The sequence below is a fragment of the Dasypus novemcinctus genome, chromosome 3, assembly GCF_030445035.2.
Source record: "Dasypus novemcinctus isolate mDasNov1 chromosome 3, mDasNov1.1.hap2, whole genome shotgun sequence".
NCBI lineage: Eukaryota > Metazoa > Chordata > Mammalia > Cingulata > Dasypodidae > Dasypus > Dasypus novemcinctus.
Window position 1 is genome coordinate 34,737,792 of NC_080675.1, and position 14,633 is coordinate 34,752,424.

Below are 14,633 nucleotides of genomic sequence, written 5' to 3' on the forward strand. Positions count from 1 at the left end.
CAAAGCATTTTCACATCTGTTGTATCTAATTAGTCTTTGCTAATCCCCTAAAGCCTATCAACTGAAACCCAAGGAAACCCAAGACATTTAACAAAGCCAGAAGGACCAAAGAGGTTTCTCTTGATTTGGCCTCAAAAGTTTGTAACTTAAAAACTAAAAGTATTCTCTAGAGGGAGGACATTCTGAAAAGTCTCAGCCAAAGCTCCATGCCAACCTTTTTGAGCTGGCCTTTAGATGTTCAAATCCAGCTAAGATAATGAGAGCTTTTCTGGGAATGGTTCCTAGGATGGGATCCTAGGAACTGTCACTCTTGTCTGGCCTTTAATTCATAGCTTGGGGAATTCTTACTGCATAACCTTGATCCAAACTGCAGAAGTTGCCACTTTTGGCATCATGAAATGAATAGGTCAAAGAGACAAAACAAGGTTTTCATTCCTCCAGTGGGAGTCAGGGAAACACTCTCTTGTTATGAATGCTGTATTTCTTTTGAAAGAAGGTAGCCTTTAGTTGGAGAACTTCAGGGTAGCATGAAATTGGTAAATCCTGTATTTTACAGTTACTTGGGATTTGGATTGAAAGCTGCAAGACTAGCAACCCTGGGAGCCCTGGAGGTGAAAGGTTCGTCTGGGTGCCTGTTCTGGATTGGGGTTGGTGAGAGTGACACTGCTACTCAGCTTGCCTGTCAACAACTTTTCCATTCCTTGGCAGTGATCCTTTTGGAAGAAGGGGTTCCATTGAATTGGGAAGCATGGGTCATGTAAAGGACATAAGAGTAAATCCTTTTTTTACTTTATAAGTTCACATGTTTGGGTATACATTATTAACCATTTTTAGAATAAGATCTACTTGTATAGGGAGACAAGCCTGTGATCAGGAGGCTGAGTATCTGTAGAAATTCAGATTGTGAAAAAGAGTGAATTTGACAGGAGCTTGCTTAAGCCCGTAGCTTTACCTGGGAGGTGCAGGTAGCAGGCTCTGCTCCACTAGTAAGGAGGAGAGACTGAGCCCTCCAGCCATCTGTTTACAGTTGGTGGAAGGATTAGGAACCCAGCTTTTGGAGTCAGCAGACCTGGGTTCAGTCCCAGTTTTGTAATTTGGAACAACTTACTTAACCTTTCTCTGTTCCTTTTCTTACCTTAAATGAGATTTTGCCTTTAATGCACTTTGTTCAGTGCCTGGCTTAGAGTATGCTATTGTGATGATGATTGTATAGCATTTCAGTTTACAAGGCATCTTAAGTGTGTTTCATTTAAGCCTCACAATAACCAACAAGGAAGGTAAGAACAGGAAATTTTAGAAAGGAGGAAACTTAATCTCTTGTGGGTTTTGGATTTCTTTGTGAATGAGGAGAAAGTTATGGGTCCCTCTGCCAAATGTATCTGAGCACAAAAATCTACCTGTACTTTGAGGTGGTTTGCCAACTTGACAAAACCCACCTGTAAGCCTTGAGTTAAGAATTCCTGTCCTAGGACATAGCTCCACAGAACTCATCTCATAAGACTTTAAGGTCCAGCCACCGTTGCGATTCATTTCACACCTCCTGGCTTCTTGCTTTCCTTGCTCCCACTCATTTGCATCTTGCTTCTTACAGCTTTGTGCTCTGGTTTCTTTCAGGGACTGATGGACAGACTTTCCGAAGTGCCTGTCTACCAAGATGGCTGGAAGCAGAGTGGGTCTTTGGGGGTGTGAAATACCAGTATGGTGGCAACCAAGAAGGCAAGGAAATTTTTTTCCCCCACTGGTTGAAATTACCTTCAGAATAGAAGTTCTGGAAGAGTCCTGTAAGGAAATTTTTCCAGAGCTCAAAAGAAGCTTGTTATTTGTAGGGAACTCATTCCAAATAAATCTTGGTATGTTTCCAAGGAATAATGTGAAGTGACAGCAAACAAGGCTATCTCTAGCCAAGTATGGATCCATTAGAAACCTGTTCTTACCCTGGGCCTAATGTATCAAGGGTCTCTGCCCTCAGCATGTCGAAACCCTGTTTTAGGTTCAGTTATTGTTTAGCTATTTAAATTATATTAGAAAAGCCATAGTCCTTGAAATCCAGGAAGAAACTTAATATCCCAGTGAAGGAACCAGGTGAGCCCTCTGTATATTTGCTCATAAATACCATGAAACATGCTAGATGCAGCAGCTGGAGCTTGGCTTTGGCTATTTTCGGTGAATACAGTTTACGGAGAGTTGCTGCTGTGAAGAAAACAGGTATCTTTCCTCCAGAACAGTGGGGCTGCAGGAGTTTGTTCATCTTTATTTTGAAGTCATTTGTCCTGAGCATCAGCCTCCTTCTGCTTTTCTTGATATTCCTGCTGTTTCCTTAGTGGCTCCAGCAGCTTGCTTCAGAGGGTGGTCCCTTCCCCTATCAGTTCTCTCATCTTACCCGCGTACATTTTTGCCCTAGTAGGGGAGATGGGCTTTGAGCCCTGCTATGCTGAAGTGCGGAGGGTAGTGCAAGGAAAACTTCACCAGCCAGAAGAGGTCCGGAGAAGCTCCTTCTATGCTTTCTCTTACTATTATGACCGAGCTGTTGACACAGACTTGATTGGTAAGTTTATGCCAAGGATTAGTCCATAGAGGAATCTGGGCAGGTCCGGGGTGGGGATGGAAAGGGAGAAGTACTTGCAATGCTTTGCTGGGGATGATGGCCCTAATTTCCAGTGTAACTCACTCAAATGGAAGTGTAAATAGGACTTTTAGACTCTTCTGGAGGCAGAAGATGACCTAAATAACCATACATGAAGTCTTTCTTTTACATCTTCATTAAGGTATAATTGACATTCAATAAAATTCCCGTATTTCATGTATAAATATGCTGAAATTTGACATATATAAATAGCATGACATCATCCCTACATTCATGATGTTGAATATATTCATCACCCTAAAAATTTTCCTCTTGCCCTTTATTGTAATTTTTCCTCTTATCACAAAAGCAGTACTTGTGTTTAGGTGTAAGAGGGTATGTTCACAGTCTCTCAGTCTGAGAGGTAAGAATTAAATTCCTGTTTCCTAGTGTGTTTTGTTTGGAATTTGCTTTTTAAGTTTTACATGGTCTAGTGGAGAGGCTGTTAAATCTGTATGGTGGATTGTAATGTTCTGTATCGAAGAGCAACTCTCTTTGTTTTGTGTGATGCTTATTGCCCTGTAATCAACTCATCTATATCGAGATTGTACCCCTTTCTTCTCTTTGTTTTTGTCTACTGTGACTTGCCTTGCCTTTTATTTTCAGCCTCTCTCAAAGTCATTTTCTTTAGTTTTCTTGTGTGAACTTAGTGTTGGGTTTTGTTTTGTGCTCCAGTAAAAAAATCCTTTCTTTTTTTTTAATGATCTATTTATTTACCTCCCCCGCCCCCCCCGCCCCAGTTTTCTGCTCTCTGTGTCCATCTGCTGTGCATTCTTCTCTGTCTGCTTGTCTTCTCTTTAGGCAGCACCAGGAACCAATCCTGGGACTCACTGGAGTGAGAGAGAAGTGCTCAATCTCTTGTGCCACCTTAGCTACCTGATCTGCTGTGTCTCTTATTGTCTCTCCGCTGTGTCTCTTTTTGTTGTTCATCTTGCTGTGTCATCTCTCTCCTTGGGCCATCTTGCTGTGTAGGCCAGCACTCCATGTGGGCTGGCTTGCTGTGCAGGCCAGCGTGCCTTCACCAGGAGGCCCCAGAAATCGAATCCTGAACCTCCCATATGATAGACAGGAGACCAGTTGCTTGTGCCACATCTGCTTCCCAAAAATCCTTTCTTATTTTTAATTATGGTAAAATAGACATAATATAAAAATCATTTCAATCATTTTAAATGGACAGTTCTTGACACTAAGTACATTGACAATACTGTGTGACTTTCACTATCACAAGACTATTTTCATCATCCGCAATCAAAACTCATGCTCATTTAGTGATAACTCCCCATTCTGCCTTCCCTTTTCCCCCTTCCCCCACCCCTGTAAACTACTATTCTGCTTTCCATCTCCATGAATTTGCTTATTCTGAGTATTTCATATAAGAGAAATCATACAATATTTGTCCTTTTGTGTCTGGATTATTTCACTCAACATGATGTGGGGTTTTTTGTTTGTTTAATTTTATTTTTATTTATTTATTCCCCCACACACCCTTGCGGCTTGCTTGCTGTCTACTCTCTGTGTCCATTTGCTGTGCATTCTTCTGCATTTTTGCCCGTCCCCTTTTTGTTACATCACCTTGCTGAGTTGGCTTTCTGCAGCGTTTGCTGGCTGGCACTCTGCGGTGCCTAGGCTGGCGGCTCTTCGCAGCGTGCGGGCAAGCCTGCCTTCACAAGGAAGTCCCAGGACGCGAACCCAGGGCCTCCCATATGGTAGAGGGGAACCCAACCGATTGAGCCACAGCTGCTTCCCTCAGCATGATGTTTTTAAGGTTCATGCACATCGTAGTACTATGTTGTACTATCACATCTTTTTAGGACTAAATAATATTCCATGACATGGATATACCACATTTTGTTTCTCTGTTCATGTGTTGATGAATGTTTGGGTTGCTTCCACCTTTTGGCTATTATGAATAATGCTATGAGGAATATTGGTATACAAATATCTGTCCAACTCTCTGCTTTCGGTTCTTACAGATATATAACTAGGAGTGGAATAGCTGGGTCATATGGTAATTCTGTGTTTAACTTTCTGAAGAACAGCCACACTTTTCTGCAGTGGCTGAACCATTTTACATTCCCACCAACAATATATGAAGGTTCCTATTTATCTGCATCCTTGCCAGTGCAAATTATTTTCAGTTTTTAAAAATCGCCGTTTAGTGGATGTAAAGTGGTATTTCATTGTTTTAATTTACATTTCCTTAATGGCTAAGGATGTTGAGCATGTTTTTATATTGGTCATTTGAATAGCTTCTTGGGAGAATGTCTGTTCAAATTCTTGCCCCCAAATGGTTGTTTGACTTTTTGTTGTTGAGCTGAAGGAGTTTTTTTATATATTCTGGATATTAAGCCCTTATCAGATATATGATTCTGTAGGTTGTCTTTTCACTGTCTTGATAATGCCCTGTGAAGTAGAAATGTTTTTTATTTTGATATTCATTTTATCTGTTTGATTTTTGACTGCTTATGCTTTTGGTGTAAAATCTAAAAATCTACTGCCTACTACAAGATCCTGAAAATATTTCCCTATGGATGAGGGATGGTAGACGGAGGGTGAAATTCTTTGATACTTATCACAATTTACCAGCCTCTTTCTCTAGGTCTTCCCTGGATGCCGCACAGTGTTCCACTAGACTCCAGAGTTTCATATTAGTTGATTCAGACAGTTCCTGCCAGTTCAATAATTGTTTTGGTAGAGGGACTGATTACTGGAGCTTCCCACTCTGTCATCTTACCCCTACCCCCCAAAAAATCCATTTCTTTTAATAGGTAAATGTATACCATTTACACTTCATTGATGAAACAGATGTTTGAAATTTGGTCTGTTTTTATTTATTGTTATGGTTTCTGTTTTTTAATGCTTTTTAAAAAATCTTCCATAGTTATTTAATCTTATTTATTGTCCATGTTGGATTTTTTTTTCCTTTGCATGTATTCTCTCTGATATTGGGAAGGCTTGAATTCTATTTTTAGTTCTAATGGATATTTTTACAACTATAAATTTATCTCTCTCTTTTTCAGCTAGTACCTATTGAGTCCTGACTATAAGCACTAATAAAATTAATACATGTGTACTTCACACCTCTCCTAAGGCCTTTCTGTTTCCAAAGTTTTAGTTGGTTATATTATTATTAGCTTTTTTTAATTCTTTGCCTTTATACATTTAAATATACTTACACCTCAGATTTATTTATTTTATTTTATTTTTAATTTATTTCTCTCCCCTTCCCCCCCCAACCCTCCCATTGTCTGCTCTTTGTGTCCATTTGCTGCGTGTTCTTCTTTGTCCGCTTCTGTTGTTGTCAGCGGCACGGGAATCTGTGCTTCTTTTTGTTGCATCATCTTGTGTGTCAGCTCTCTGTGTGTGCAGCGCCACTCCTGGGCAGGCTGCACTTTCTTTCACATGGGGCGGCTCTCCCTACGGGGCGCACTCCGTGCACGTGGGGCTCCCTACGCGGGGGACACCCCTGCGTGGCAGGGCACTCCTTGCGCGCATCAGCACTGCGCATGGGCCAGCTCCACACGGGTCAAGGAGGCCCGGGGCTTGAACCGCGGACCTCCCATGTGGTAGACGGACGCCCTAACCACTGGGCCAAAGTCCGTTTCCCTATGAATTATCTTTAGTTTTCTATTTTTCCCCATTATTTTGGACCCAGGCCCTCATATGTGGGAAGCAGGTAGTCAGCCACTGAGCTCTATCCATTCCCCAATGAGAACTGGTTTTTTTGTTTGCTTGTTTGTTTTTAGGAGGTACTGGGGATCAACACCTGGCCCTTGATGTTGGGAAGTAGGCGCTCAACCACTTGAGCTACATCTGCTCCCTGATTCTCTTTTAATCATTTTGAACTTTGTTTCCATGTCATTTGGACCACTTTTATTAATTGTCTTCCATATTCATTTCCTTTGTATGTTGTCCTTTTTGCTGCTGTTTTTTTCCTGTGTGCTTTTATTTTACTTGCCACTCCTTCTTTAAGAAGCTCTAGAAGTTCTTGTTTTAAAGAAGCAAGTTTTAAAGATGTTGTAATTTAATATCTCATCAACTTGTTATATGCCTGAAAGTTAGAGAATAGAACCATGGGCACAATTTAGCTTACCAGTGGTTAGCATTTTCTATATGTGTTTTATCTCTTTCAAAAGAGGTGATTCTTTCATTGAGATCTTGGGAATATCATGGTCATCATTTTTATCTGTGCCTTGAGAATACTTTCCTCATGTGTGTCTTTGTGTGTGTTTGTTTTCCCTAGTTCCTTGTCTCCTTTTTTCTTCCTGGAATCTTTGTATATATCTTAACTATGTTTATTCTTTTATCATGACTCATTATCAAGAGATAGGAGGTCTTTTGTGGACCACTATTTAGAGTGGTCCCTAAATCCCCTGTGGGGATGGATGGAGTCTGAGCAGTGTTCTGGCCCAGCAGGGATGGTCCTAGTTTGTGGAGACACCTCCTATGGCCCAGGGCTGTGTGCTCGCATGAGGTTGCTCTTTAGCCTTTACTCTTCCTGTAGACAGAGGTGGAGGCAGCAGGGCTCTCTCAGTTCAGTCTCTCTTCCACCCAACTGTTTCCTTAGCCTGCCCCACAGCCTATGTCACTCCATTTACCAAAAAAGGTCCTGCTTCCTGCCCACAGAGCCTGCACACCAGCCCCGTTGCTCCCTCTAGTCATGCTTGGCTCTAACCCTTGGGACTTCTCCCTCCTCTGGAATCTTGTTTGAGAGCTGCAGTAGCAGGCATCCTCTCCCAGTTTCTTCCCAAACCCTTGTCCAGGCCTTACTGTATTTGCTAGGCCTTCCTCAGATACTGTGATTCAAAATTACAGTTGTCTCCTAGTTTCAGTGAAGGATAGAGTATGTGTTACAGTTTACCATTTTCCATACTATTTTGAGGCAATTTCAGAGAAAATTAGGTGGGGATATCTTTTCTCTGTCATCTTAAAACTGAAAATCCAATGATACATGTTTGTTGAATTTAGTAAGTACTAAGAAGTGAAATGAAACCCCCCTCCCCAATAATTTCACCCTCTAGAAATAGCCAACATGGCTACACAGACTATCTTTTAAAAATATACCATATTTATACCATTCTCTAAGTTAGAAATTTTGTTTATTTCCAATTTCATTATTGTAAATATCACTAGGATGAATTTATATTTCCTTGAAGGCTTTTTGACACCAGCTGCTATTCTTTTTCATTTCAGATTATGAAAAGGGGGGTGTTTTAAAAGTTGAAGATTTTGAAAGAAAAGCCAGAGAAGGTAAGCCTCCATGGAAGCCCTGCTGAAGGCGAGTCCGTAAGGCTGTGCCTGCCAACTCCAGTGACTCTGCGCAACCGGCAGTGGCTCAGCCAGCTCTAGAAGTCTCTCAGAAGGCTAGTTTCCTTCCTGGGTCTTCCAGTCTTTTCCAGAGGTTACAAACAATAAGTGACATAGAAATCTGGACAAGAGTATGGGACTACAAGAGGCTTTAGGAAAGTAATGAAAAACTTTCTATTTTTTTCTTTCCTTTCTTTTTATTTTTTAAATACCAGAGTGCATGGGAAATAGCCACAGAGGCTTCCTTGAGAGAGACAATCTAAAACTCAAATGATCCTATCCAGTGGTCTCAAAGTAGGGCTAATTGGTATTTCCCTGCCTTCTGGGGCTCAGCATTAATAATAGATAAGAGAGTAGGAACTAACCCCCCACAAGAGGTCATAGAAATTTAGCAGATAAACTGGGATCCATGTAAATTTGAATTGTTAAGGAACTGCAGTCTTGTAGTCAGTCACTGTAACAGTTTAGCCTCCAAGAAACCCAAGCAGTCTCCAAAAGGGGAATTCTGCTTTACTTATTCTAAGTTTATATTTAGAGAAAATCATACGCTTCTCAGTTAGTTACAAATTTGCATTCACCATTCTCTTTCTCCTCTTTCAGTGTGTGATAACTTAGAAGACTTTACCTCAGGGAGTCCTTTCCTGTGCATGGATCTCAGCTACATCACAGCTTTGTTAAAGCATGGCTTTGGCTTTGCAGACAGCACCATCTTACAGGTAAGAGAGGGCAAAGGAGTCCCCTAAGTCTTTCATGGGGGTGGGAAGAAGGCATCAGGGACTTGTTTAGTAATCAGAGTGGCCGTAGGGGGAATTATGAGGTATTTTCATTTGGGCTATGAACTGGGCACTGTGCTAGGCACCAAGAATGTGGGAAATTACCTTGATGCAATTATAACCTCTAAGTATAGTACCAGGCAAGCCATCTCAGAGGTCACGGAAGAGAAAGGCTCATGGAGCAAATTAAGATGCCCAGATCACATGGCTTATCGAATCAATTTAAAACTCAGGCTGAGAATCTAGGGGAAAGAGATGGGGCAGGTGAACACATTTAATAGAGTACAAGTGGGTTGGAAGTGCCATGCTTCCTGCATCCTGGGTTACACGATGTCATAGTCATGTCTCTCTGTGCCACTGATGGAGTGGTTACTAGTACTAGAGCTGAAGTTTCACCGAAGGGTGCCATCACACACACTTTGGAGAGGCACAGGGACAGATATATCTTGCCTGTAGCTGTAGCTTGCCCATTAACCCATTAGATGGGTTTTATCTGGTAGGGGATATGAGGGACCAGAAAGTTGTCACCAGTAAGTGGCTGATTTACGGCCTCATGAATATTGAATGGCTTATACATATTTAGTGCATCATAAATTTTTACATGTGACTCAGTCATGCCTCTTGAATCTTAGGTGCTTCTTTGTTATCCTTTCTCTCTCCATCTGTTTCAGTACCTGCAGACTTTACTTTATATTAATTTATTTATCTTTACTAACATCTTTTGAGTTCATCCATCCCATTTGTTTTCTTGTCTTGTATACCATAATTGAATAATTTAACATTATAGTTACAAAGATCTAATTTTTGGCCTCAAGAAGGTTTACAGTTTATTAAAGGAAATGCAACAAAAATATAGCTATAGCACTAGGCAACTTTGTGAGCTTTAGGATCAAATAACTATATTATAATTTGTTTTCCATGTCCCTCTCTGTTGTGCCACTACCCTTTCTTGTTTCCCTGAGATCTAGATAAATTTGTATTGCCCCATTTCTTATATTACACAGATTTCATAAACTTCTTACACAAAAGTATTTGGAGTTAATGTGTTACTATATCTGCCCAAAATACCAACATTTCTTACAACAGAAGCTAGTCAAGTCAGTATAGTGTAGTGTAGTGTAGTATAGTAATTTAAAACATGGCCTCTGTTGTCCATCAGATCTGGGTTCAAGTTCTGACTGTGCAAGCCTACTAGCTCTGTGACCTTAGGGGATTTACTTCACCTCTCTAACTTTGCAGTTCCTCATTTGAAAGACAGGGACACTTGCAGTACTTATTTGATAGGGTATTATGAATGTCACATGAGGTAATGCATATAAAGCCCAGTGCCTACTACATGGCTATTGATGTTGGTATTACTGTTAGTGGAAGCATTTACAGACCAGTTGGGGATAGATCTGTGAATAGGGGGGATCACGCCAGGGCTTTGAATACATCCTACATTAACAACTTACTTAAATATCAGTCTTTATTTAAATATCAGCAATAACCCAAAATCATTTAAGCACAATTTTTCTGCCATTTCCAGTGCTGGTATTGTTCCCTGGCCCAGAGAGCACTTACTTTGGCATCCATAGTCCTAGGCTGCAGGCCCCTTCCTGAGGACAAAGGAAGAGCATTTTAGTGTGAGGGCACTCCCAGTTTGACTCAGGTTTCCAGACTGAACCTCAGGCTGCCTGCACTCTATACTTGACATACAATAACCCCAGGACAACCCAAAATTAGAGCCAGTTGAGGTAATAATAATGCTTTGCTGGTTATTAGTGCTTAAGAAGCAGTTGCTTACATATCATGAATTGAAAAGTTTGGGATCGTCTTTCCTGACCCTAAATCTTTTCCCAACTCCTGATCATGCCCTCTCTATCAGCGCCATTAACATCTCATTATAAATTGCATTATCAGAAATTGATGATAGAGAAAATAAAGCAGGGAATGCTGTTTAATTTCAGGTTGAGGAAGAGTTCTGAAGTCTGAGGTCCTGCCTGGGTCAGAAGCATTCAAAGATCAGAATGGCGAGTGTAGGGGCAGTGGCATGGTGGAGGAAGTCTCCAAAGATGGGCTCCTTTCATTTTTGCCTTGGTTTGGGCACAAGGATGCTCTTTGCAGACATTATCTGCCCGAGTGCCGTGCTTGCTAAGAAGTTGAAAACTAGGTAAAAGTGTGAAGACTTTTTTCCTCTATTCCCAACAGCTCACAAAGAAAGTGAACAACATAGAGACGGGCTGGGCCTTGGGGGCCACCTTTCACCTGTTGCAGTCCCTGGGCATCTCCCACTGAGGCTGAGCACTTCCTCTCAGGCCTGCCGTCACCAGCCATCTTTTTAAAGGGAGAAGACTCAAGTAACGTTCTAGTCTGGAAACAGCCTGGACTTGAAGCCTAGCAGCTGGCTCCATCAGGAGGAAGGGACTTTTGTAGACGGGTCTTGTCCTTGAGCCTAGAGATTTGGGTTTAATTAATTTTACACATCTAATGTGAACTGTTACCCAACTAACCACTCTGAGTGCACAGCTGGCACCGGTCTAAATCTTTTGAGATTCTTTGTATGTCACAGAGAGCCCTGTAAGCTAAAAGGTATAGCTCTGGAACTCAACCTTAAGAGTCAGAGCCCAGGGACAGATCCTTGGGAACCAAAGAAAAATCTCATTTTAACCTTGAGTGCCTCAATCCTTTGAAAATTTTAATTTTCCTCTCTTACATGCTAAATTAAGTTGGTTGCAGTCCCATGACCTATCCAAACCAATACTCTCCTCCACACACATTGTTCTTCCCCAGTTCTACCTCCACACATGCCTCCTAAAAGAGAGTTAATGTACCTGGTTTTGCTTTCCATGTGTAAATGGGGGTGAGGGTTGGGGTTGGGGTGGGAGGAAAACGTAGCCTATCTGAAATTCTTGTGCAACCCTGCTCTGCGCTACTTCCAATCAGCCAGTTGAGAGCCATCCTAAATCTCAGCAGGATGAAGTCTTTCTGACATGACACAAGTTCTCAGCAACTCTTAACTATGCACAGAACCACAGTCATAAGTAACGAAGTCATGTATTCTCTAGGGACATGTTTTGGGAGGGTGTGGCTACCTTGTACACCCACCTTCTTTTAATCAACCTTTTCTCAGTCAGTCCGGTGTTTAATGAACATATCTATTCAACTTTATAGGAATGTGTGTGCTAAGTGTCAGTACCACCTCCTGGACTGATATGTTTATAGTATTTTCCTTGCTCCTAAACTTGTTCTCTTTGTATTTCTAAGAAATACAACTCTACACTAGCATTTTGGTCTCTCGTCAGTGTCCATGCTATTTAAGGTCTGTAGAGTTTGGTCATAGCCCCTTTCATTCTCTCGTATCCAGCAGTACTGCTTGCTACTGCACCTGAACTGTCTAGTTCCAGGGTTTCTGATACTCTTCTTGATGATACCCAATATTTGGTGTGCCTGGCCATTCAGAGCCACACCAGTACAGTGGACCAGCATTTCCAGGAAACACTATGTAATGGCTCTAATGTTCTTTTTTTGAGTGCTCAGAACAATTTATTTTGTGGTTTATTTCCCCAAAATTCATTGTCTTATACTTTCCCATTCTAGTGCTCTTGGACTTGAAAGATCTTCCTGTAGTTGGACTCCTTTGCTTTGGCTCCTTACCTCCAGCTTCTATCTAGGAGTTTGTCTAGGAGTTTGTATCTTCCCAAACTTGTAGCTTTCACAGTAGAATCCCTCTTTCATTTGTCTCACAAAGGGTATATTAACTGTGCCCTGCCCTCACACCAGTCTTTTAGGAACCATACCTATCAAACTTACCTTTACTAGGGTCATGTTTAAATTTATTGCCATCCTCAAAGAATGATAATACATAATGAAATAATAGTATCTTTCAGAATCCAAAGATCTAACCTAATCTTCCAACCAATTCAGAATTCCCTTAACATTTGTAACAGGTTAACTGTCATCCAGCCTATTTAGACATGTTGTTCTTAGACAGCTGATTTCATTTTGGGACAGTGCTGAGGTTAAAATGTTCCTCCTTACATTGGACTGAAATCCATCTCCTCATTGGTCTTTATTCTGGTCTTTCTCCTTCCATGTGACAGCCTTCCAGTCTTTTGAAAACTCCCAAGGCCTTCATGGTCTCTTATCATACAACATGACTTCCACATCCCTTAACATCTTTGTTAAAAAAAAGTAGGTTGCTAGCTTAGTGGTTGAGGAATAGCTTAGTGGTTGAGAATCTGCTTTGCATGTCAAGGTCACATGTTCAATCCTTGGTACTTTCTTGAAAAAAAAAAAAGTATGTCTCTAGAACTAGTCATATACTCTAAATATTGTTCTATTTGATTAAGGAGAGACTGTTTCCTTTAGTAGAAACCAACACGTTTCCTCCAAGAGGTGTAAGCCATGTCCACTAAAGACTCCTACAGCTTGACAGGTCCAGACAGGTGAGATTTCCTGGTCCTTATCACTATAGGTCAGCTTTCTGAAAGCTTTTCTTAAGATCAGGGGTCTTATTTACAAAGTATACATGTTGTTCAGTAAGCCCCTGGAGTCATTCTGAATACCTTTAGAACTCTTGGGTAGATGCATTCTAACTCCAGAAATTTACCTATGTATATTTTGCTCATCTTGATTAGAACATTCAGAAAATTAACAATTTATCCAATTTAAAAACAATTTGGAAGAATTTTTCTTAGAAAAACAATTTGTCTATGTCCTTTCTGCCCTCTAGCATACCCTTTGGGATAAGGAGTACTACAGTTTCTAATACTGCTGGTTAGTTTCTTCCCTGTATTTATATATTTAATATACTTAGGACATGGCCTGGCAGATAGTGAATGCTGTATTTGTTATCATCATCCTATGAAGAACATCCTCTGTGGATCATGGAGGTGTTTCCAAGGTGTGCCTTAAAATTCTTCTTTTGCCTGATTTTTGGTTTGCATATTTTTGGAGAGTCCACATTCTCCTTATGTCAGCTACTTTTCCATTTTTATTGAAAGACGACCTTTTCCCTACAGTGACCTTTCTGAACTGCTAGAAGTCACATAGCTTTTCACTGCAGCTGTCATCTCTTACTCTGGGCACATTTTTCCTGAGATTCCAGAAAGGTTTGTGACACTGTCACTTTTTTTTTTTAGTCTATCTAGCATCTCATAATTTTTCATATTTGCCTGAAAAGGTCCTCTGTGGTAACAGATTTCTCATGCTCTCAAAAGTATTCCCAAGAATAGTTTAGCTTGGTTGAAAAGCAAACTGTTTCTTCTAACTTCATCTTCAAATCAGACTTTTGGGCAAGATACCTTTCACAGTATGCAAAACCTAAAAATCTCTTCAAGGGGCATCTCTGGTATTATGGAGTAAGGTCCTCGAAAACCCACAGCAAAACACCACCTCCTCCAGTCTGCTACAAATCATCTACCACCAAATATAAATAATTCTGCTGATAATCAGCTTTGCCATTTTGACCTGGTTCCTGAGGTCTTCAAACCTGTGTAATGCAATTATTTATTTTGTTTTAATATTGAATGGACAGTGGTGTCCAAAAGAGGAACCATAAATAAAATTGAAATCTGATGCTGCGATGAGGAATACCTAGCATTAAAACGTTCAGTGTATCTATAATAAAGGTTAAAGCAATTATATTTAATTTACATTCTAATTTTAAAATTGCTATTCTACCAAAAAGGCATTAACTGAGTATTTCTAATGCTTCTATCAAAAAAGAACAGCATGAATCCTCTTTTTAGAAAGGATTGTTCAAATGGAAATGAGACAGCACCTCAAACGACTTTTGTTTTAGTAATAAAAAGCTCTTTTGAACCAAATTGTAGTAGTCTTTCTTGGGAGTTTTTTCTCAGCTTGGTTGATAAACCCTCCTCACAGCAAATTCTCTCATTATTTGGGCTCTGCAGGCCCTTTCCGCATAGGAGAAAAAAAGACCAGAG

At 40.6% G+C, this 14,633-nt stretch overlaps 1 protein-coding gene across 13 annotated transcripts in view; it reads left to right on the forward strand.

The window, feature by feature from the left end:
• ENTPD5 (ectonucleoside triphosphate diphosphohydrolase 5 (inactive)) overlaps positions 1 to 14,513 on the forward strand; it is a 43,117-nt gene extending 28,604 nt beyond the window's left edge. For 8 of the 13 annotated variants that reach the window (XM_058293079.2, XM_071213799.1, XM_058293080.1 and 5 more), the window contains 6 exons: positions 557 to 618; positions 1,615 to 1,716; positions 2,402 to 2,545; positions 7,817 to 7,873; positions 8,531 to 8,646; positions 10,894 to 14,513. In XM_058293079.2, the coding sequence (XP_058149062.1) occupies positions 557 to 618; positions 1,615 to 1,716; positions 2,402 to 2,545; positions 7,817 to 7,873; positions 8,531 to 8,646; positions 10,894 to 10,980 (568 nt within the window). In that variant the 3' untranslated portion in view covers positions 10,981 to 14,513. The remainder of the gene's footprint in view (positions 1 to 556; positions 619 to 1,614; positions 1,717 to 2,401; positions 2,546 to 7,816; positions 7,874 to 8,530; positions 8,647 to 10,893) is intronic. The other 5 variants (XM_058293081.2, XM_071213801.1, XM_058293082.1 and 2 more) reach the window with 1 other exon arrangement.
• Positions 14,514 to 14,633: the final 120 nt, after the last annotated feature.